The sequence below is a fragment of the Periplaneta americana genome, chromosome 16, assembly GCF_040183065.1.
Source record: "Periplaneta americana isolate PAMFEO1 chromosome 16, P.americana_PAMFEO1_priV1, whole genome shotgun sequence".
Taxonomy (NCBI): Eukaryota; Metazoa; Arthropoda; class Insecta; order Blattodea; family Blattidae; genus Periplaneta; species Periplaneta americana.
Window position 1 is genome coordinate 14,325,922 of NC_091132.1, and position 26,282 is coordinate 14,352,203.

The following is a 26,282-nucleotide window of genomic DNA, read 5'->3' on the forward strand; positions in this document are numbered from 1 at the left end:
CATTACGGTTGGGGGAAACCTCGGAAAAAATCCAACCATGCAATCAGCCCAAGCGGGGATCGAACCCACACCTGAACGCAACTTCAAACCGGCAGGCAAACGCCTTAACCGACTGAGCCATGCCAGTAGCCTGGCCGCCTTTATCATGTAGGGCGCAGCATCTGTGACTAAAAGAAGTACATTATTATATCTGATACCAATCGGCCACAAAATGTCCATGGCATTAGAAGATACAGTTGTCATTGTTGTGTGGTTCATCTTTTCTATCGTGTGAATTTGTTGCTTTGTATATTTGCGAAGAATGTCTCGAAAGTGTGGATTATCTATTTTTTTCATGCAATATTTGCACCGATCATTATAGTATACAAGTCGCTGCAAAAAGTCCTACTACATACTCTATAATTCTTTACCCACTGTCTGTACCTAGGGAACACGCGCCGAGGCATTCTGCTCTCTGCATCAGTAACATGAAGTCACGGAACCTGATCACTCTGATCCGCCCTCTGATGATAATAATAATAATAATAATAATAATAATAATAATAATAATAATAATAATAAACAAAGAAAAGGGATTTCAAGCATTTCGCGGACATACTGTAGGTTAAAAGGGATCCTGCGAAAAACTCAGAAAAGCAAGCGCAAGAAATGTGCAGGCTAAAATGTAATTAACGTGACAAAAAGAATATCTATAATAGATCTATATTAGGATACATTCAATTACAAAATTTCTGCACATGTTTGTTCACATAACTGCAGCTCGAAGGCCTCCCAATTAATAGCTCCTACATGCAGGAGTGTGTCTTCAGATCTAAAGAGGTGTCGCAGTGACTGACATCCAAGGTCTGCTTCACCAAGTGTCAGAAGTGTAGTCAGAAGTCGATGACCTCGACGAGACGTAGTGGAGTTCAGGTCCTCAAGGTAACAATGCGGGTTTGACCCATTCATGAGGGTAGTTCCTACATTCCTCACCTCACCCCCGTAGCCAGAATGTGGAAGACCTCGAGTGGCGAAGTCTCCACTCGGTACGAATGCACAAAGCAAGGCATCGCGTCAACAAAAGCCTATTGTCAATTTCTGAATGGCCTGGATTTCTCGCCGCTCTCTAAAATCGAATGAGTGATATACATAGTACGTCAGTTTTGTAAATGTATTACATACTGAGGCCCTGAGTCCGTGGCCAGACCTCTCTGTCATTTTGTTGTTTGCAGTTTGAACGTCGTACAAGAAACTGCTGTGCTGTTAAACCTGACGAGACGGCGCTAATGTATTCACCTCCCATGGCTAACGCCATTTTTACATAATTTTCTGTGAGGAATATGAACTTCTTGTAATAGCTTATACAGGGTGTAAATTATTGTGGCTTACAGACCCTCAGAGTTTATAAAATAAATAAACGCACACATACTTGTTATAGGCTATACAAATGGTCTGAAACGTTTGTACTATAGCTGGCATTAAATTTGCATAGTGATACTGAAAAATTTGTATACTGGATGCGCGAAAACGTGCCAAAGATGAACAGAATGCCCTCGATATTTTTCACTTTGTCAAAGATGGAGAGTTTATTCTAGATATGTTCACCTTGTCAAAGATGAACAGTTTACTCTGGATGTATTCGCTTTGTCAAAGATGAATAATCTACCCTGGATGTCGTTTACCTTTAGGTTACCCTGGATATGTTCACCTTGTCAAAGATAAACAGTGTGTGCTAAATGTTTCACTTTGTCAAATATGAAAAGTGTATCCTGGATGCGTTCACTTGTCAAAGATGAACAGTTTACCCTGTACGTGTTCACTCATCAAAGATGAACAGTTTGCCTGGATGTGTTCACCTTTAGTTTATCCTGGATGTGTTCACCTTGTCAAAGATGAACAATGTGTCCTCAGTGTTTCACTTTGTCGAAGATAAAAAGTGTATCTTTGTCAAAGATGAACAGTGTGTCTTGAATTGTTTCACCTTGTCAAAAGATGAACAATTTGTCCTGGATATGTTCACCTTGTCAAATATGAACAGTTTACCCTAGATGTGTTCACCTTATCGAAGATGAACAGAGTGCTCTGAATGTTTCATCTTGTCAAATATGGACAGTGTGTACTAGATGTCTTCATCTTCTTAGCTAAACAGTGTGTCCTGAATGTCTTCACCTTGTAAAAGATTAAATGTGTCCTGAATGTTTCACACTGTCAAAGATGAAGTGTCTTGGATGTCTTCACCTAGTCAAAGATGAACAATGTGTCCTGGATGTTTCACCTTGTCAAAGATGAAGTTTCTTGGATGTCTTCACCTAGTCAAAGATGAACAATATGTCCTGGATGTTTCACCTTGTCAAAGATGAAGTGTCGTAGATGTCTTCACCTAGTCAAAGATGAACAATGTGTCCTGGACGTTCCAGCTTGTCAAAGATGAACAGTATGTCCTGGATGTATTTACCCGGCTTAAGATGAAAAGTGTATCTTTGATATTCAACATTGACATTACAAACAACACAAGTCAAAAGCAGCCTGAGTCAACATAACTCAAAACTAGTCCTTAAGACAATAGAGGTCAAGGGACATACTGTCTGTTAGCGTAATGCAACACTATTCTTTAAAACAACACAGGACATGCTACGTAGGTTGAGTTTCTTGAAAGGGAGAGTGATTTCTATATTCCTGAAAGGAATCAAACGCTGATTTATGATTTAATACTTTGCTATAGAATCCGGTGTTATTTAAGCAATATCAATTTTTGTATGAACGTTTCAAAGAAATGATACCACAAGGGAGTTGAATATTCGGTAACAGACGCGTTTATAATAATCGGTTGACAAATGTTACAAACACAACTTCTCCATTAAATCGAAAAAGGAAAATTTAGTTTCTTGGTACACAAATTGCGTTATCTTTCGACCACAGCCATTATTTCTTAGAATATTAGTTTCCACTACAGGCTAATGAAGATTTATATTCGAAATCTTGACGAAGAAAAGAAAAACTGTTTTGATAGACCAGAAGAAGGCAATGTCGTGATGACAATATTTGCTGTGTCCTAGACTATGAATGTCACTCCCACTGGGTCGCATTTAAGCATTTATGACTGTCTAGCATTGAGTCACGATAGTCATTTTGTAGGTAATGGATACAGGTCATATTCAAAAGCTAGCGAAGTATTACTTATTATAACAATCATCAGATTAATTCAATATTTATAATCAAGGAATGTGTCTATCTGTCGATACTTCGAGACTACAAAATGTAGGCTGAGAATAAAAGACAAATAGGACAGCTATGAATATTAGAATGCACTCAAAAATTAGTTGCCGCTTACATTATTGTGCCTCTGATTTCTAATGCCAGAAATTTTAATATATATACTTTTTACTTGGTTATTTAATACGCTATATCAACTACTAGGTTATTTAGCATCGATGGGATTGATGATAGTGAGATGGTATTTGGCCTTACGGTTGGGGCAAACCTCGAAAAAAAATTAACTAGGTAAACAGTCCAAGCGAGGATCGAACCTACGCTCGAGCGCAACTCCGGATCGGCAGGTCTTAGCCGACTGAGCTACGCCGGTAACTTTGACGATATTCATATGAATTGTGAAGGTTTCGAATAAAACCGCTCATTTCCAAAATAGTATTTTTTTTTTTTAGGAAATAGAAAAAAAAAAAAATTGTATCGAGCCTTCACTTTACCCCAAAGTGAACGATAATTTTGTGTCGTGCATGTTATGTCTGTTGTTCTAATGGTGTCAATAATAATGAATTTAGTCATTTGCTGTACATTTCATGGACAAAAATATTTTGGAAATGTCCTATTTCGTTTGGAAATATGAGGGAAATGTTCACTTTTGTTCGGAAAAAGCTATTTGACATTTATAACGATAAAACACACACGTCACTTACATGAATTGTATCCTGGAGTAACGAATATAACATGACAATCTTCCAGCAATAGGGGTCCAAAGCACATAGGCCCTACATTACCAAATCTAAATATACATACAGGGTGTTTCATAATTTCTATTACAAACATCTACAAACATCTAGGGGTTGGTAATTGCAACACATACATAATGTTGGAAATGTCCGTTTTTGATACAAAAAAGACAATGAAAATATTGGCATTAATATGATATTGAATTATCCGATTTTGATTGAAAATACTGATTTTTACCATGTTGCTTATCATGGACATGACTGAGTTACAATAAAAACAATAACATATTCAGAAAGATGCCTCTCATCTCTTCAATGATATGAAATGAAGTGAAGAATAGTGCGAAATAGAGTAAGGGAAATGAGAATTCCCCGAGGAAAACCTAATTCTATCGTGACCACCAACAAGACGTATGACTTCAGCTTCCGTCGAGGACTTACACTTACTGGCTTTTAACCCTTTCTAACCCAAATTAAATTTACAAGCAATCCATGTTGAAACAAATAGATGTATTAGGACCTATTCAGTGACCAAGTTACGGGAGTGGCAACATTTGAAACAAAACTATATTGATGAAAATGTATTGAAATAGAAGTTATCCAGCAAAATTTACCTTCATATGTAACACACAAGTATATAAATGCTATAAAGTTAATTATTGCCATATGGTATCTATAGGTAAGAAAGGGTTAAGGAACCCGGAGGTTCATTGCCGCCCTCACATGAGCCCGCCATTGGTCCCTATCCTGAGCAAGATTAATCCATTCCCTATCATCATATTCCACCTCCCTCAAATCCATTTTAATATTATCTTCCCATCTACGTCTCGGCCTCCCTAAAGGTCTTTTTCCCTCCGGCCTCCTAACTAACACTCTATATGCACTCGAGCACTGAACTCAAATTCTTTGAGATACACTGCAAGCCCTCACTCTAGCTCTGAGCTACCGGAAATGCAATACAAGACTGATATTACAGAAATACAACGAAGTTCTGTTGCTGTTCAGAAGACCTTCCACATCCCTGACGGGAATCAAAGTTAGGTCCTCTGGATTTATAGCTACAATGCGGCAGACTGAGTCACACACATACTGTATATGCATATCAATCTTGTTGAAATCTTGTGAACTCATTACACGCAGGCTGGAGTTCAAGGTTGAGTTCTCGCCCAGTCTGTGGTTCGATACTGAAGCACTCCATCTTGTCCATTACTTGTCACTTCACCCACACGACAATCTCTAAGAGCAGTCCAAACATTTGAGTCCACGTCTGTTAACCTCATTAATCAGAAGAGGTTTGTATACATAATTCAATCATATTCAATTTCGTCTTAAAATATCTTAAGGAATGCTTACAGATAAACACTAAGTTTCAATGCAATAATTATACTTTTTCTTCCAGATCGTATATACAGTATACAGGGTGATTCACGAGGAGTTTCCATCACTTACGGAGCAGATTCTCAAAGACATTTTCAGAAATTTGAAGTTATTAATAATACTTTTCTTCTTTAGTTTTAAGGGTGAAAGGATATTACAGTCAGAGGATGAACTATTCAAAAATATAATTTCCTTAATTGGCTAGTATTCTGAATGGTTATTAGTGGAGAAAAATTCGCTCCGGTGCCGGGGATCGAACCCGAGTCCTTGGTTCTACGTACCAAGTGCTCTAACCACTGAGCTACGGTAAAGTTCAATCCATAGCACCGGATCGAATCCCGCTCCTCTAGTGTTTTTCCCTTTGTGGCCTGACTCTTAGTTCGGCATATATGTTGACATTATTAAGTCAACTGCCATTATATAAGGGCGCACTCAATTGAGTGACTTGGTGGCCGGGATTCCACAGTAGTATGCACTGTTGGGCGAAGAATCTACGTAAAGTTTTAATTTTTGGTCCTACAGAATATATCTGTTATGGTAACAATGGTTATTAGAGGAGAAAAAAAATTAAAATCTTATGGAAGTCAATACACAATGATGCGAAAAGTGTGGTTTTTGAAGACAATTTATTACTTCTAAATGCAGGAACTGAATGTTGGTAAAATTAATAATAATTAATTATCTTGCAAATAATCAAAATTAAAAATGATGCTCTATGTGATCGCCATTTTCCCGCACAACCATTTGTAGGCGTCTTCTCCATTGTCCAATAGCACTGGATATCTGTCTTTGATCAAGCCGGTCCCAACATTCAAGAAGGCGTTATCTTAAATGTTCAATATTACGAATTCTTGTTTCGTAGTAAATTGCTTTTTGTAGTTGATTCCATGCAAAATAGTCCATAGGATTAAGATCTCGTTTGAAACTCCAGCGGAAACCGTCAGAGAATCTGAGAAATGCGATCTTTCACACAATAATCCATCAGGAGGGATATCATGTCCGTATCTTGCTAATCAATCGCTGCACACTTGAAACAGACCATTCTCGCTGAGGGTAGTTCCTTACAATTTGACGGACAGATAAATTATCATATTGGTGCAAATGTTTAATGAAAATCTTGTCTTCGTTCGTTAAGCGACCCATTATTCACAAAATGAGAACTCAAAACGGAAGAAAGCAAATGATGGTAGCACAACAAACGGCTTGGCCTGCTGAACTCGTAAGACCATTTTTTTTATTTTATTTTATTAGGTTATTTTACGACGCTTTATCAACATCTACGGTTATTTAGCGTCTGAATGAGATGAAGGTGATAATGCCGGTGAAATGAGTCCGGGGTCCAACACCGAAAGTTACCCAGCATTTGCTCATATTGGGTTGAGGGAAAACCCCGGAAAAAACCTCAACCAGGTAACCCGGGCCACCTGGTTTCGCAGCCAGACGCACTGACCGTTACTCCACAGGTGTGGACCGTAAGACCATAATGCTTGGTTCGGTATAGACCAGCCGTGGCGAGAACGTGACTCGCGGGACATTGTGGCTCGCAATGATAGCTGTGCATTTCGCTTGCTTCTAACCTCCGCCAACCCCCACCCTCTCACTCACTGGAGTCAAACTCCGTTCCATTTGTATTTGTCTCTGACCTGCGAGTGGCGTATGTCTCTCTCGAAACCATGTACGAAAGTTCCAAGTAGGATGGGAGGACGCATTTTTTTGCTGTCAATATGATGAGAATATTAAATGTGTGATTTGCTCACAAGTATTACTAGGAAAACGGTTGTATAACATAAAACGGCATTATACTACATGTTACTGGTGACACATTAAAAGGTTAAGTGTTATTGTTATCATCATCATCATCATCATCATCTCCATCTCTTTACGTCGACCCTTTTTCAGCAGATGTACGAATAATGCGGTTAGCTCTTCAATTTGAACTCACTGATTTACTATGTGATGTCAAATGAAAGCTAGATGTAAGGACTTGACAAATGTTGAACTTTCAAATCTTTGCCAAAAAATAAATATCCGAAGCTTCGTTCTTTCGCTTGCTCTGTTGAATCCATGTTCGCTACAACTTACGTTTGTGAAAAATTATTTTCAACAATGAAAATAGTAAAAACCAAATTTAGCTCACGACTGACAGACAAATACCTTCGTGATCAACTATGACTGGCAGTAAGTGAAATAATTCCTGATTCTGAAACTCTGTCGCAGAGACATTCTGAAGACAGTTAATTTTAGGTTGTGATATTGTTCATTTATTGTTCAATTCTTTATTCGTTACACGTACTAAACATTAGTTTGTAGTCTTGTACTGTATAAAATTACATTTAAGTGCTTGACGTAAGGAAAATGAAAATCCGTTAATAAGTCAGACAGTTGCTTCACTTCCCCTTCGGGTGTCCGCCTCCCTCCATAGGTGCTATGCACGTTGCAGGTTACACAGTGGCTCGGCGCACGATTACATTTTCGCCACCGCTGGTATAGACGATCGATTTTGCACTGCCTTACAAAAAATAAAATATAATGTTTAATAATTAATGGTAAAAAATTAAATATTACAGTACTTTCCCGATCTACAAGAACTGTGAAATTTACCTGTGAACATTAGCTACTGGAATATAAACATTTAAATTTTGTGCCTTTTTTGGCCCACTGTGTACATGTGACTGAATGGTAATTCCATAAGACTAATTTTCTTTGTGGCTAACGAACGGAGTGTCAATAGCATTAGTAATCCGTTGAGCACGGCACCACAGCAGGCTAAATCAGAGCTGTCGAACAGCATGGAGTCTTCGAGGCCCGTCCCTGCCCTCGTGCATAATACATGAACGCATGCGTTGCGTTAGTCCCGTGCTCTGCGACACTTTGTGATTCGAGGCATTAGTGCTCTCTGATTGCCAATCAATAAATAAGTCACTAGGCACTCATTTAAGCACAACGACGAGATTTTAATCTCAGGAACTTGCTTTTCATACAACTACATCAATATGAGGGGCATATGATTCACCCAAGAGGTCTAAAGGTCCACTAAAAGTGACAACTTTTTTCCTAATCATTTTCTTTTAACCAAATTTTGAGGGTATGTTTACTATGTAAAGGACTAAAAAAATCCAAATTTTGAACTCCCAGATGTTTTTGGCTTTTGACTTTTTTTTTTTTTTAGAAATATTTTCAAATCCCCAAATCTCTCCCTGACCATTTCAGAGACTGTCGGACAATATCAAAATTCAAATTTAAATTTAAAAATCACATTCTAGTTCATGGAATTGCTTGTTGAACACCTGTCAGGTTGCGCAACTTCGGCGTAAGCCATGACAATAGTAACTATTGTAACTATGCTGTTGTAAAATTGACAATTAATATGTATAATGTTTTATTATTATTATTATTATTATTATTATTATTATTATTATTATTGTTGTTAACAGTTTTTTTATTTAAATTTATTTTATTTAAATTCAAATATACAGAATAAAGAAATATAATTACAAAACAAACGAAGAGCAATACAAATAAAATAATACAAGCAATATAAAAAGAAGATACAGTAGTATTAACAAAATTTGAGACCGAATGAGCAGCGCTCGTGCTCGGTTGCAGTTCAGATATATTAAAATAAAAAATAATAATAATATAAATAAATAAGTAAAATAAAATAGGAACTAAAATATAATTACAGCGGCAATGGAATTATCTATATATATAATTTGAACTGGTAATGGAAATTACGGGAAAACGGCTGAACGGATTTTAATAAATAGTCCCTCATTTTGAAGCTTGGAACCCATAGTTTTTCGGAAAAGTAGTAGTTTTCAGTGAAATGTCAATTTTCCTACATGATTTTCCTATTTTCCAAAATCCATCTGTTGTCAGTTTTGAGAACTAATTTTATCGAATCACGGCCGACTTGATTGAATTTCAGAACAAAACACAAACTACAATAAACAATAGGCTATTACACGAAGGCCATGACCTGCAGGATTGCCGACATATTTAGAGCTCAATTCAATTTGTTATTAAAAACTGATTCTGCAGTGTATAACAATTTTCTGAGTACGGCTGTGTATTGGATATTCAAATCTACGAAACTTGAGGTGGTTTGATGGCATTATTATCATTAGAAATTAAATATTATTATAGTTAATATCATGATGCATCTATTTTTCATTAATCGTACATAATATTGATGCTATATTGATTACATGAAAGTGAAACGTTTTGAGGTTGTAAATGTAGAGAATATCTTAATTTAGATCTTCATTTCTATAATTTACTGAGTGGCTGCTATATATAACTACAAAACTTAAGTAAGATAATAATATTGTTATTAAAAATCAAATATTTTTTAGCCCAGTGGGGTTGGGTCTTTTTCATATACTTAATGGCGGTGTAGTGTAGATATTGATATGTGTCATTGTCTTCAGTATTGGCTCGACAGAGCGCAAAAATTACAGTTCCTAAGAAAAGATCAAAAGGTATTACTTACTGATAAAATAAGAGGCCTAGAAAATTTTGTAGTATCCAGATCATTTCAGCAAGATCTCTTAGTAGGATAAAATGATTTTACGCTCTACATTTCAAGTTCTACATGCAGCAGCTATACGAAAATGCTATTGTTCGAAAGCTTAGCAAACCTGACATTTTTTTAACTTTCGCCTACAATCCACAATGACCTGAAATAGCTACTGCTATCGTCCTGACATTGATACTTGCGTTTTGGCGTTGAAACTCAAAAAAATACATTCAGAGGGAGTATGTTTCATTATTATGGGAGCAAATACACTCAGGGACAAAAAAACCGGACACTTCTATATTTGCTTGTATTTTGTTGCCAATTATTTCAAAATGAAACAAAACCCATTTAAACAAAATAATGTTCCATTTAGCACCTTATACGACAACATTAAAAAAAAAAATAAAAATCTCTAATGAGAAATTTTACAAAAAATTACAAAGGGCGTATAACTATGGCATCGTTTGGTCTAACTGTTTTTTCATTTTATGGTGCCTTAAACATTAAAAACTCTTTTTAGTAACGGGTATTACCCCCTCTGGCTTGAATAACTGCATCCATACGTCTTGGCATGCTCTCAATTTGGTTAGCAATGTCTTCTTGAGGAATAAGTTCCCATTCTTCGCAAAGTGCTCGCCTCAACTCTTGTAGCGATTCTGGTCTCGGTCATCTATGCTTAACACGCCGTCCCAGCATGTCCCACACGTGTTCAATTGGGTTCATGTCTGGACTCCTTGCTGGCCATGGAAGAACATGGATTCCCACTTCTTGGAGATAATCTTCGACCGCATGGGCAATATACGGCCGTGCATTATCATGCATTAAAACAAAATTATCGCCTACAAATTGGCCAAATGGCACAACATGATCAGCCAAACATTCTGTTATATACATATCAGCTGTTAGTCTTCCATTTTCAACAAAAACCAACTCTGTACGAGCATCCGTACACACTCCTTCCCAAACGATCACTCCACCACCTCCATACGGCACATTTTCGGAAATGCAACACTGTGAAAATCGTTCTCCCCTCCTTCTCCAAACTCTTTCACGTCCATCAGGTGAGCACAGATTGAAACGGGACTCATCGGTGAACAGAACACAGCTCCACTGTCCATTTCTCCAATCCCTGTGATCATTTGCAAAACGCAGTCGTTCAACTCGATGCATCCTGAGAAGTCTGGGACCAGTTGCAGGTCTACTTGATATCAGTCCACTTGCTTTCAACCTCCTTCTAACTGTTTTGGCCGAAATTGGGCGTCCATGCATGTTAACAAATTGCTGGGCTACACTAGTAGCTGGCAGGTTGCGCTCCCTAAGAACTCTCAACACCATATACCTGTCTTCATTTGGATTTGTAGCTCTTGGACGACCCGAACCTGGTCTTCTGGGATATTCTAGGGTCTCTCTATACCGTTTTATGGCATCATGGGTTGTGCTTCTAGCCATATTCATAACATTTGCAATGTAACGTACCCTGCGTCCATCATCGTAAAGGGCTGCAGCTCGAGCCACATCTTCAGGTCGCATCTTGTTTTAAGACAAATGTTACAACCCCACTTAAACTCAGAAAATGTAAAAATAAAGAAATAACGAATGATAACGATAATGAAGCACAAAATGGTTGAGACAAAATTGTTATAGCTGAAACTCCGAAAGCAAAATTGGAATATGTGGTTGTAATGGCTTGTTTATAAAACAAAAAACAATCAACAATGTATACACGTCTCCATAACAACAGATGGCTACCATAATATTGTATGAGAAGATAATATTTTGCAAAATACCAGCAAATATTAAAGTGTCCGGTTTTTTTTGTCCCTGAGTGTAACTATTGAAAAGACAAGTATTCTTCATTAAAAATAAATCTGAAACATTTTTATTTGAACGTCTAACGAACTTAATTTGCAGCATTTGCTGCACAAGCCACTAGTATAATATAATATTAACACTAGAGAAGAATAATATCGCACGTGAAAAGTAGGACTAATATATATTTCATAATTATAGAATACAAATATAATATAGGTTGATTAATTCATACACATAGGCTATAAATATATTTAATCAAATTGAAGATATTAACAGTCTACTATATACAGTCGCGAAGCTCAATATGTAGTAAAAATGCAAACATGTGTAGTTTCCCACCACTAGGATCGCTACTATCGCCTCATCATCGCAGATCTCTCTCCTAGTAGACGACAACATATGTTACACTTTCGTTGTGTTCTTTTGGAAAAATTAACACGTTCCTTCCATTATTGAAATAGTAAATGCATAAAGTTAATTTATTATTTTAATGAAGTATATTAAATTCCACCATAAACTCGAAGATCTGCAAGAAATAGGTTAATATTATTTTTGTTTGTACAAAACGAACTGAAATTTACTATAATCGTTTTACTCATTCAAGATTATAGCGATAATTAACTATGAAACCAATAAATATTAATTTGCATTTCCCTTTACAACTATAATAATGGAAATATGAATTAATGGAGTAACTTACGTGTACCGGTACTTGAAGTGTAGGCTTACGTAGTTAACAAAGTGGGATGAGGTTAAGCAATAATAATCACACCAGAATTGGAAATAAAACGTGATCAATAAATTTTATTGTAACAGACTTTTTCTGCGTCTCTAGTAAAGTAACAAATAAAAATAACAACAAAATTAACAGCTATAATTAAAAACATATCTTTGAAAAAAAAGTAGGCCTAAGCAATAATAATCCCACCAGAATTGAAAATAAAACGTGATCAATAAATTTCATTAAAACAAACTTAATTTTTCTACTTCTCTAGTAAAATATTATTATTCCAATTATTGTATTTTAGCCATTAACATCTTCATCACAACCAATAACGAACATTTCACAAGCATCAATGTGAAATACGCAACGAGCTAGCACTCGATGGAAATACGACACAGTCCAAAGTCGACCGTGGACAGTCTATTATTAGTAGTTGCTAACCGCTTGGAGAGCTTTATCACGAGATTTGCAAAAAATCACCTCAAGCTTCGCGACTGTATATAGTAGACTGTGATATTAACACGTTTCTAATTTTCTTGTTATATCTTAGTGGGTTACATTTTAGAAGTTCTGGGTGGAATTTAGTTAAAGCATTGTACAACCGAGGGCCAAAATTTATGTTATGCTTTAGACCAGCAGATGTGAGAGATTTAGGTTCTACTAATATTGAATTAATATTTCGTCTTGTGTCATAATTGTGTGTCTGTAATACAGACTTATTACGATTTTTATGATAAAATTTTAACAGCGTATACTTATAAATTTGTTCAATATTAAATACATTAAATTCAGAATAAATTAATTTAGTTGGATAATCGAAACGTTTCTTCAAACAAATTTTAATTATTCGTTTTTGTAGTAAATTTAACGGACTAAGATTAATTTTTGTACTTCCACCCCAAACAATTATACCATATTGAATGATAGACTGAATAATGGCCAAATAAACATTTCGTAGAACTCTAATAGGTAAGTAGCATCGAAGATTAACGAATTTATAAATTGTTTTACGAAGCCTCTTACAAAAATAAGTAATGTGATGAGGCCATTTTAAATTCTGATCGATAATGATACCCAGATATTTGACATACGTGGCTTCTTTCAAAGGTGGACATTTACAACTTTTGGGATCTAAACAATTTTCACTGTGTATTATTAGTCTATATTTATCGCTAAATTTTAAATTTTGAAAACTATCATTAACACTATCATTTCTATATCTGTTTTTCTTTCTTTTCTTTTTTTCTTGTATTAGCTCGATGAGAGCTCTATAGTGTTCTTTTGACTCTGTTGACCCTCTATAGGGCTTTAACTTAATTTGTATTATTTTCATCAGTGTTTGTATTTCTTTTTTGTATTTATATGTCCTATCTGGTAGGATGGAAGAGAAGGCCTTATGGCCTTAATCCTGTCAGATTAAATAAATAAATAAATAAATAAATAAATAAATAAATAAATAAATAATAAAATAATTTTTATAGAATATATCAATTTTTAAGCTTCATTTTTTTTTTCGTTACATTCACATGACATAGAGATACATTTCTATGCATTCATTTTATTAAATAGCTATTTTTTTTAATATTTTTAATTTGGAAAAGTTTTATTTTTTATTATTTATGAAAAAAATATTAATAAAATAAACTAGCAGAATTTCTTACAAAATAAATGCATAGAAACATGCAGCTACCTCGTAGTACTTGCAGTAAAAATTTCATCCAGATTGGTTAATATTTGGCATAAAAAGCTGGTGTTGAATCAAGAAAAATAAACTTACGGAAAAGTGGATTTGAAAGGAAAATGAATATTTATGTAACACATAGGCTATTAAATTTCTTCTCTGTTACATTGATGTAGTAACTTCAGGGAGCCAACTTTAGAACAAAAAGTTACTAGATTTATACTCAGAAATTTGTATAAAAAAAAGTATTCTTTGATTAAGAAATAATTTTGAAAGCTCTTTAAATGCCACGCCCCTTTACAATCTTGATTTTTTTTAAATAATTTAAAAATTTGTAATCAGAATTCATCTAAATCCTCTTGGGGTGTGAAAATATACATTCCAAAGAAGTGAAATAGGCAATAAATTTTTTTGGAAAATGTTCATGATTTTCAGTGGGTTACCGTTAAATAGGGCTTCATTTTGTAAAACTTATTGAAATGCTAAAAAAAGTTCAGAAAACCGGTGTTTTAGATATTGTTAATTAATCGCACTGTTTATTAAACCCGAAAACATATTCGTATCTTGTATGTTTCTGTACTGCTACGGTTGCACATTTGCTGTGACATTTATTGACTCGTCGCTTGTTTCGGAACTAAATGACATTGTACCACCTATAGAAATCGATAATATAGTCGTTAGGCCAAAGTGTATAGTTTCATGTGGACTGACACGTAAATGTGTAATTGGTATCAAATATGTAAAAATATGTAGACCTAACTTCAGATTTTAGTTCCAAATTTCGGAGGGACTTATGATTTATCAGTAGATGAGGCGGATGAAATCTATAATTATGTGAGAATGATGACTCCACTCACTATCTAATGTATAAATGTGAAATTATTTTGTGTTGGAAATTTATTTCGAGCATTACGCCAAAATTCACATTTTCACCTACCGATACAGTAAAATGGTCTCAAATACACGGTATTTCTCTTCGTCTATACGTCCTCCTGTGTACAATGATTTCTCCGAATCTACAGAAACTGTAGGAGAGATTCTTTATCATATTCTGTATATACAAGCAGATTCATTTGGAAATGATGTAGGCGAAATAAAGTGATTTTACTAAAGAAAATGTTAAGTTTATATTTTAAAAATTATATAAAATGCTCATTTATTTAAAATCATCTTTTCACGCTTAACTTTGTAAATAGTTGTTCTAGATTGTGCAGTCTACAAGAAATACTTTTTAAACAATATTTTTTCTCGTTTATATTGAAAATGAAATTCTTATCTTCAATGTGTGCCGTGATCGAATGAAATTGCACCTTATTATTGTAATCATGTCGAGATGGAAAAGGCAACATCATATTCCGTAATGAATAATAATATGATTACAGTCAAATAATATACAGGATGGGCACAAAGTCCCGTTACATCCTATAAATACCTCAAATATACACACTATTTATGTAGGTAATTCCGGGCATAATGCAATCATACATCCACTCTAAAATAAATGTATGTCCTAAGTATCCAAAAGGTCGATATGTCTCCCATTATTCTCCTCACACAAAATAATGTGTCGCCAGTTCAGTGTGACATTCACTTCAGCATTATTGGTGTAATCTGTTGGAAAGCGCGTGGCATGGAGTCCTTCAATTCCTCAATGGTGTCGTACCATTCCTGTGCAACAATGCTGTTGATGAAACTCCATAACGCATTGTCACAGGTTGTGAAGTCAGGGCTGTGAGGTGGCCAGTCGAGAGGATCTGGTAAGATGGATGACCCATTATGCTTATTATGCCATTTTCGTTCGTGAGGACCTCAATGAGATGTTTCCACAACACTATATTGGCAAATAAAGACATTGGACTTCTTGAAATAAAACAATTGGACATAGTTGTAAAAGCTACCGTTGTAATATAATTGGACTGCGTAATGTCAGTGTAGTATGTTTCTTATGGTCTTTTATGTCATTAAGATTATTTTGTGATCAAAGAGAATTTTGTTTAAATTATTACCCTAGCTGTGGCACTATCCATTTAGCTTTTAAGAATAGTTGTTTATTTATTTATTTATTTATTTATTTATTCATTCATTCATTCATTCATTCATTCATTCATTCTGGAAGAGTTAAGGTCATGAGGCCTTACATAACAATGAGATTTAAAAATAAGATTTTTATTTTTATTAGTAAACATAGACCATCCCATCTAAAACTCACTCTTAACATATTACCACAGTGTAGTATCTACAGTCACGAAGCTCAATACGTAGGGAATATGCATCCCTAGATAGTTGCTAACCATTAGGATCGCTACTATCGCCTCATTACAGACAATGCGAAATAGTACTGTACGTCTATTGTTCCTAGTACCCTCACAACTCAAGTTTCGTGACTGTATATACTAGACTATGATATTACTCCGCACATGTGTTCAGCTTATCCTACTTCAGTATGTAGTTATCGAAGCTTATTCATTTCAAATGTATTTTTCGCATTTATATACCTTTATTCACAATATTTATACACCTTCATTCACAATACGGAATACTACATCCAAATAAAACATTAACGACAAATATTAAACAAAACATCTCAGCTATTTATATAATATTACAATATTATTCGTCACCATGATATGTGTTATGCGTTGCCATAACAATCTTTCGTTTGTCAAAAATACAGATCACTTTTATGGACAATTTCACATTTTTTCAGACTTTGTCGTGTATTATTTTGAGAAAAAATGTAAGGATATACTCGTCTTTGCTATAAATTGTGAAATAACAATTCGTATAGAAAAGAAAACATGAAAAGTAAAGAATTCTCTCTTCCCATGCGCCCTGAGTACTTCGGTCAAGGATGGATCTGATTTTGGATAAACTAAGCTTAAGCTTATAGTTCATTTATTTAAAAACAGTGGTTTGTAGTTAAAGTAAATTAGGCTGTTTGGGACATTATTTTATCAATTTCTGTTGTGTACGGAGTTTCTACAGAATCAGTTTCGTCGTATCCATGATTGTTAAACAGTTGGTAACGCTGTTTGAGTTCTTCCCAGAAGTCTCCAGCAAAATGATTTCACGTGGCAACAGATCTTACATTTCCTCATGTTTACACTGAAAACAAAATGTAACCTATGTTACGAGAAGCAATACAGAATAACTGCGTTCATATTTTGTACTAATATTAAGTGTTCTACAATTTTTCAGCGCTGAAAACATTTACTTCCACAAATTTATTGATAAGATGCCGTTCCCAAGGGATTGAAGCAATTCTTTAAACAAATAAAATATGTTACTATGACAACTGAATGCTTATATTACAAAATTCCATTTATTCTGTTCAGAGACAGTATTTAACTAAATGAGATCGATTATTTGTAAAACACAAGCTTTCTTGGGCCGACAGTTGCCGGGGGCTGTGGCGCCACCACTTTTCACTCGCTGTGTTGTCTTTTAACATCTTCAGCGATCCTGCCCTGTTGCTCCCATAGTTATTAGGTTACGTCCATTTTCGACTTTCCCCTTCAAAATTCTCCAACATTCCTTCGTAAGGAACGGCGAAAATAGAAGTGAGACAAATGATCAACAGGCTTGGGGCTCACATAGAGACTTCCTGTCTGCCCCAGTTTCCTTTGCAAGATCATATTTTCACGTACTACCTTTCAATTATTTTCCCCTCCCTTTACCCTCCGTTCTACCCAACGGAGTTGAACTACTGGCTTGAGCAGAGGCTTGTTTTCTTGTAGCCCCTGTGGCCTAATGGATAAGGCATCGGTCTCCTAAACCGGGGATTGTGGGTTCGAGTCCCACCAGGGGTAAGTTAGAATTTTTATTTAAGTTATATTCATAATTTACGTATTAGTAGTGACATGTTTTATTAAAATGATTGTACAATGAGAGCTGGAAAGTGGAAATTTATATAAATTTATATTTATATAAGGAAATTTATCATTTGGAAAGGTAGAACAATTCAAATATCTTGGAGCAACACAAACAAATATAAACACAGTTATATTACCGGTTGTTCTGTATGGTTGTGAAACTTGGACTCTGTTCTGAGAGAAGAACGGAAGTTAAAGGTGTTCGAGTAAAAGGTACTTAGAAAAATATTTGGGCTAAGAGGGATGAAGTTACGGGAAAATGGAGAAAGATACACAACGCAGAACTGCACGCATTGTATTCTTCACCTGACATAATTAGGAACATTAAATCCAGACGTTTGAGATGAGCAGGGCATGTAGCACGTATGGGTGAATTCATAAATACTTACACAGTAGAGTGTTAGTTGGTAGATCTGAAAGAAAAAGATCTTTATGAAGGCCGAGACATAGTTGAGAGGATAATATTAAAATGGATTTTAGGGAGGTGGGATGTGATGGTAGGGAGTGGATTAATCTTGCTCAGGATAGGGGCCGATGGCGGGCTTATGTAAGGGCGGCAGTGAACTTCTGAGTACTTTAAAAGCCGCTAAGTAAGACTGGAAAGTTACGGATAGAAAATTAGAAGTTAAGTTTCTGCAAAACGGACTGTTTTGTGGTTTAAATGTAGCTGTCTTTTCAGCGATTGTATCACTTATGTACAACATAAACACGGTGGTAAATTCAATGCCATCGAGTCACCATGGTGATGTGTGCTTGTCAAGCAAAACTGAGGCTATAGTACTGACCATGAGCTATTCTGGTATATTCGAACTGACGACCGCCAGTTTTACGTGTCCTTAATATAATATTTTATCTTAATATCTCGCAACATTACGCTTGTAGATATTATGATTTAAGCAACTCTTTAGGTAACAGATAAATCGCTAATAATTGTTAGGCGATGATTCAGGAATGTTTAATGGATTGTAAAAGAAGAGAATTTAAATATTCAAAATTAAAATGCCAAACAGTAGCTAAGTCCACAAATTTCCTGTAAGCTAATATGTAAAATTAAAGATTTTACAAGGTGTAATATTTGTGTTGCTTGATTGCCGAACGCATGTTGTAAAAGCAATTTTTTATGACTATAAATTTGTTCTAAGCTGTATCCTAGATCATATATGTAACAGATAACTCCTCGCTACATTAAAATCGGCAGCACTTTGAAGAGAACAACCGCCAGGATCGCCACCCGTCCGCCGTAAACGAACACGAGATGGCAGCACAGTCGCTAATGCAATTCAAATGGGTATTATGACGTGACTCCTTATGTAACAACTAGATGGCAGCGTAGTAAACCTGACAAAAGTTGTTAACCTCAATGCCTATAACCCCGATTTATCTGTTACATATATGATCTAGGGCTGTATGTCACTTTTTCCTGTTATTCGAACGTCGCTGAAAAATCGCGGCAGAAAATTTTATAACATTTTTTTTTTTTTTTTTTTTTTGGTATTAAGATTTATTTTATTCTTGATTTAAGTGTATTAATTTAAGTAAAGTTAATAGAAGACTTGAACTTCTTTCTTGTGTGTTCAAAACATACTTCTCTTTAAAGCGTTTTAACTTTATTTATTTAGATTATCTCAAATTTTTGTTGTTATTGGATTTATAATAGGAAAAATATTAGCCAATATACCCACTACTCTTCTTAAAACAGAAACATCGGCAGTATAATTTTGTTTTTATATTAAATTACACAATATCATTATTAAAATTGAAAGTTCTTCCTCGCTTAGCCATTTTATAGCCGGTACACACTATAGTAGGTAATTACAATACCCACATTATATATTATTGTCAAGTTTATTTATACTCGCTTTAACATCTTAGGTCATATAGCATGAATAGCATCTTTAAGTATTCATCAGTAGGCCGTGAACTATTGTTGGGATTCTGTTTCTATTGTCATTTGTTATAAATGGTTTGTAATCGTATTATTGTTGTTCATCTATAATAATAATAATAATAATAATAATAATAATAATAATAATAATAAGTCTGTAGCCAAAATTTTTCTGGTAATTTTCTATTTTCTAAAAATAATTGGTGTTAACATGTATAATTAACCATTCTGAAACCGAAAATCGCTTTTCTTTTTATTTTTGTTTGTATGTTTTTCTGTCTGTCTGTATGTTTGTTACCTTTTCACGCGATAATAGCTGAACGGATTTCGATGAAAATTGGAATATAAATTAAGTTCGTTGTAACTTAGATTTTAGGCTATATGGCATTCAAAATACGTTATTTAAAAGGGGGGTTTTAAGGGGGCCTGAATTAAATAAATCGAAATATCTCGCTTATTATTGATTTTTGTGAAAAATGTTACATAACAAAACTTTCTTTAAAAATGATTTCTGATAAGTTTTATTCTTTGAAACATTTTGATAGGACTGATATTTAATGAGCTAAATGAGTTTTAAAATTAAAATAACGCCATCTAAGACGGTGCAATGAATTAGGAACAAATGACTTTGTCTATAATGGGCCTTGGACAACAACAATCGAAACAGGGGCCTTGGACATCAACAATCGAAAGCTATTAAACATAGCCTACAGAAAATGTTTCTGTGTTTGTATGAAGTAATATCAGAAGCTAAATTAACCGATTTGTATAGTTAATTATTATTTCACCATTGGAAAGTGTAGTTTCTCTAGATGGACATAATGCTATAATGTTATTACAGTAACGTCTGAGTAAATCAAGGACAGGTAAGATTAAAATAGCTTCTTATGCACAGAAAATTTGATAGGCTATTTTGTACATTCGTTTTCTGTATTTCTTAAAATAATATTTATGTACACTCATTTTAATCTCAGAGAATTAACGAACAACGAGAGTGTATTGATTTAGTATGCAGTAATAGTACGTTAGCTTAGCAATCCATTATTTTATAATTCAAATTTTAACTATGCTCAATTGAATCGTGTTAAAATACATAAAATATATATATGCAATAAATGCAATGCAAAAAAATTGGGTAATGAGCGAAGCAGATTATCTTGCGCTGTTGTAAAAGTTGTTCCCTGGATCAAACGTCCTATTTTAATTATGTAATTACTTTATATTTATTTCTAACAGGTGCAGCGGAGCGCACGGGTACGGTTAGTTAAGTGATAAATGTCTGGATGTATCTCAAGAAACGAATAAGCCTTACTAATTTCTTTTTGATATCATCAGTTATTCTCCTTCTTTCCAGGAACGGAGCTGCAGATCGCCTTGACGACGGCAGCCATCCCCCTGTACGCAGCCATGCTCTGTCACCAGAGGATAATATCAATGTAGTCGTCAGGTACGACCATATAAATTCACATTACAGTACAGTTAAGATGGCTGACAAGCCGGGAATTATTCAGAAATCAAGAAATAAGCTGTTCATAAATATACAAGGTGAGTCAAAAGTCGCTTTCCCCAATATTCGTTCTTAGGTTTCATACTTGTACGCATATACAGATGTCATAACTTGAACAAAGGAATGGCTGGTGTAATAAGTGGTGGGTTGACAACCATGTTCGTGCGTCAACTGTTTTTCCCGATGTCATGTCTTGCTATTGTTGTTGTTTTGTTTTATTTTGTTGGGTTACGTCTCTATGCAATAACTGCTAGTCTCTTTCAATGAATCGCAAATTAACCATAGATGCAACAGATGATCGAACAGTCATTCGTGAAAATCGTGAGTTATGTTCTGCCATCTGTAAATCAGTGTCTAAACGTTGTGAATTGTGTATCGAGAAACAGGGCCTCCATTTTGAACAAAATCTGTAAAGAAATTTGTAGTAAAATGTAAATTGAATATAATTAAATGTAAGGGAGTGTTTATGGAAAGCGACTTTTAACTCATCCTGTATATATAATGTTTAATTAAATGCTTATTTATTTATTTACTTTATCTATCTATCTATCTATCTATCTATCTATCTATCTATCTATCTATCTATCTATCTATCTATCTATCTATCTATCTATCTATCTATCTATCTATCTATCTATCTATCTATCTATCTATCTATCTATCTATCTATCTATCTATCTATCTATCTATCTATCTATCTATCTATCTATCTATCTATCTATCTATCTATCTATCTATCTATCTATCTATCTATCTATCTATCTATCTATCTATCTATCTATCTATCTATCTATCTATCTATCTATCTATCTATCTATCTATCTATCTATCTATCTATCTATCTATCTATCTATCTATCTATCTATCTATCTATCTATCTATCTATCTATCTATCTATCTATCTATCTATCTATCTATCTATCTATCTATCTATCTATCTATCTATCTATCTATCTATCTATCTATCTATCTATCTATCTATCTATCTATCTATCTATTTATTTATTGGCAACTCTCTAGCATCTCTTAGTGCTTTCTGGTTCTGCTCATTGATGGCGCTAAATGTCAACAATGTAATGTTGAAGCGAGTTGAAATTTCTGTCTAGCTACAGTCTTGATACGTACGCTATATTCTATTTTTTAAGACTGGTTAATTATTTAACCCGGCACACTTGCAATCGTACAAATTTTGCAGACTCTAGACATCCAGGGAACTTTTCTTCTTCAAGGAAAATTCTCCGAGAGCCGAGTCCGGGAATCGAACCCGGAACTCCAGATCTGGCTCACCACCAGATCAGGAAGGCTGTTAAAAATAATGATTGATTCACAAAATAACAGGGTTTCGTGTCACGATAGTAGCTTTCAAATGTTTCACTCCGGTTGCTATGGAATTATTATATCGCAAGAAATCGAAGATAATTATTTTAACCGAGCGACGTGGCTCAATAGTAAAACATGACAATCAACTTTCGGGATGTCCTGAATTCAAGTTTCGGGACCGCATAAACTGATAGTAGTGATTTTTTTCTGTTTTTTTTTCAATAATACTAATGATTTACTGCGTAAAGTATCTCATATCTAGGCAATTGATAAATTATGAAAGGATCAGCCATAAAATATTTGTTATTACATCTCAAGTAATAACAAATATCAATAAATAAATCATATTCCCCAATGACAAATAGTAAAAGATCCATCGGTGATGTCTCTGATGTTCATATATCTACAGTTATCCATGTCATAAAGTTTTCTTTGTATTACTTGATTTTTAATTGTCACTGATTTCGTGCTTTTTTTGTTTCAGAGTTCGGCCGCTAAGTAACAAGGAAATAAAAAGTGGTGACGAATCTATACTTCAGTATCCAGGAAATGGACAAATTTTAGTAAGTATAAATTATAGCTATACTGGTAGAAGATATATTTACTAAACCAAATAATGCTATCATGACCGTTCAAAATGCAGACAGTTTTGTCGAAAGAGCTCGTCCATTCTAAGGACACCTTAGTAAATTACTCTGTCTATTTACATATACACAATATAGTTTACAAATGAAGTCGGATATTTTCGCTTTTTCTGAATTTTCTATCCTTCAGTCAGCAGTGGCGGTGCGTGAATAAGAGCACAAGAGCACGTGAACACCTTGTTTCCATTAATGTACGACTAGTTTTAGTATTTGATACCGTATTGGCGTAGTGGGGATGTATAATAACAGGATCGAGTATTTTAAACTTCCCGCATCTTGCATAAACTTCCTATGTAAACTTGGCAACATCCGTTCACGTACAAGCCGTGCTCTTTTCAAGAAGGTTACAGAAATTTCACTCATGCGCGGGAAAAAAATTGTCTTTCGCTGGCCGCTTATGACTCGTCAAGAGCACAAAGCATTAAGTGAACAGTGAATCTATCCTACAGATGTCAGTTGCATCAATACCTATCGTTTACGTGCTATATCTCGAGGAGAAAATTTAATAAGTCTGTATTTTAGCCTGCAGGTGTCAGCATCTCACTGTCGGAATGTTTACTTTATGTGGATGTGTGTACAGTGCTGCTACGAGAGTGTAGTTTGTGAATTACTATACTTCAGTGTCGGCATATAACATAGTTTGGCCACAGTATAGAGAACTGTGGTTTGGCTTTCAAAGACGTGCTGGCTGAATGTGATGGTGGTATGAATTTAAATATCTGTATGGTGATGTATATTATTTAAGAATAATATTTACTGGCATGTATTTATAGTAATCAATCTATGCGAATGGGATTACAGTATAGGTATAGGCTATAGTGTATAAGAGAGTTGCGAATCAAAATACAGTATATTACTGAGCACACGCTTTTGTAAATTGTTTTATGTATTAATTTTTAACAAACGTAAACAATGAACTCTGTTCAAGTAATTTTGAAGAGTAAAGAACTGGGTAAACTGGCTTTCCAAGAAAAATTGGAAATAAAAAGACTAGGTTCCTTTATTATTATTATTATTATTATTATTATTATTATTATTATTATTATTATTATATGTTGTTTTGATTTTATATACTGTTTTTTCGACAGTGAAACATTGGAATCATGACATTTCATATTAGGCTAAAAACGTACGATTTCAAATTCTCTTCGATTTTGGAACACAAAATTGTGAACACACATAATATTTTATCACGAGTCGCCACTGCTTCAGTGTATCTTTTTTTCTGTCTTCAGTCTGTCTGTCTTCTGCCACTCAGCCTTTCCTCTTTTCTTCATCTTTTATTTCTGTTTTTCTATAAATAAAGGGTTCAGAACCATAGTGGGCCAAGCGCCATTTACTAAAACCGTAGAAAACAAGGTTTAAAATGAAGTTATTACCATAATTCAATGGAAACATATAACAAGTAATACAAAATATACACATTAAAACTAAATGATGTCAATCTTCATTAAACTGTGGTATTCACTTAACTTTAACCCTTGCTTTCTCCGTTTTTAATAAATGGCGCTTAGCCCACTATGGCTCTGAATCCTTCAAATAACTACTTTTTGTGAATTTACGTCTATTAGGAAATGTGTATAAGCCATTCGGTATCTCGTGAAACCTACCTGCGCGTCAGGAGAAGAAAAATGTGGACTGAGAAGTTTCCTCCTTCGCTACGCTTCTGCTTGTAACAAGCGAGATCACTTATCACACCATGAAGTTCTTACTACGTAGGTTATATGTTTCGGCGCACGCAAGCATTCGGTTTCACGAGATAACGTATTTGTGTCTTTGGGGCGACATAACGGAGCTCGAATATGAAGGATATGTAAGAATACGGTTATGTAACGTAGGCAGAAATGTGATAACATGAAGAATCCACAAAATGTATAATGAAAAAGTATGTGTTACTTCGTCACAATCTCATGTTACGGAAGGTTCCTTTGTTAGTATAATCAATAATGGATACTGAAAATGTTCAATTTCTTAAAAATCTCAAAATCTGTTTTCGAAACATCTTCCACACTTTTATGATAAGATAGGAACACCAACACACAAAAAGTGATATAAAAATTTGACATTTATTTTCATTTCTGTCTTTTTATTCCTCTCACTTAAATTTAACAAGACAGAGCCTTCTCGTTAACTAATTTCATAACCGCTTCCTCATTCCACGAGGCCAAGTCTCGAGACAACAATCCAATTGATAATCGAAACGATTCTCACATAAATATGACACCAATGAGTTGTTTGAAACTGTAATGAATAATAATATGTTGTTACAGAGAACTGGATTCTTTTGAAGAGTACAGAGGAAAAAACAATCTAAACAATCGGTCACAATTCTCGTGAGGGTGATGTCGTCTTCTAATTCAGAATATTACTGCAAAATTTATTGCTGTTCCTGATGAAAAAGTAGGAAAGGATCTATGGTGATCATTTTCCTTCACCAGTTTTGATAAGAAAAACACTAAAGTTTGCTGTAATATCAGATTCTAGTATATAGTCAGGAAGCTTGAGTTGTTGAGGGTACTAGGAACAATAGACTGTGCCGGCACTATTTCGCTTTGTCTGTAATGAGGCGATAGTAGCGATCCTAGTGGTTAGCAACTACCTATGGATGCATATTTACTACGTATTGAGCTTCGTTACTGTTTATACTAGACTGTGGTAATATGACATTAAAATGACAAATAATAGTACATTATGCAAAGAGCCTATAATGGTAGTAATTAAGACGCAAGTATGTTTGTTTATGAAACGAGCGCAAGCGAGTTTCATAATTTTCATACGAGCGTCTTAATTACCATTATAGGCAAGTTTCATACGACTTTTTATGCTCGACCATATTTCTAACTTGAAATTATTCAAAAGTAGGTCTGTTATGGTTATGTGAGTAGCGAACTGACCTGAATTGTGGGATGTGCGCAGACGCGAAAGTATTGATTTTTTCCGAGGCACGAATATCATTGACCTTGATATAACGTAGAGAATAAGATGAACATTAGGCTTGGTATAACCTGGAAATTG

General features: G+C 34.7%; 1 protein-coding gene and 1 non-coding gene across 3 annotated transcripts in view; both read left to right on the forward strand.

The window, feature by feature from the left end:
- The window catches only part of LOC138691235 (kinesin-like protein KIF12), a 303,486-nt gene that overhangs the window by 189,280 nt on the left and 87,924 nt on the right, over positions 1-26,282 (forward strand). For both annotated transcript variants that reach the window (XM_069813042.1, XM_069813043.1), the window contains exons 3-4: positions 21,151-21,243; positions 23,108-23,186. In XM_069813042.1, the coding sequence (XP_069669143.1) occupies positions 21,151-21,243; positions 23,108-23,186 (172 nt within the window). The remainder of the gene's footprint in view (positions 1-21,150; positions 21,244-23,107; positions 23,187-26,282) is intronic.
- TRNAR-CCU (transfer RNA arginine (anticodon CCU)) lies at positions 17,776-17,848 on the forward strand. Its single transcript has one exon. It is a non-coding gene; the product is annotated as a tRNA-Arg (tRNA).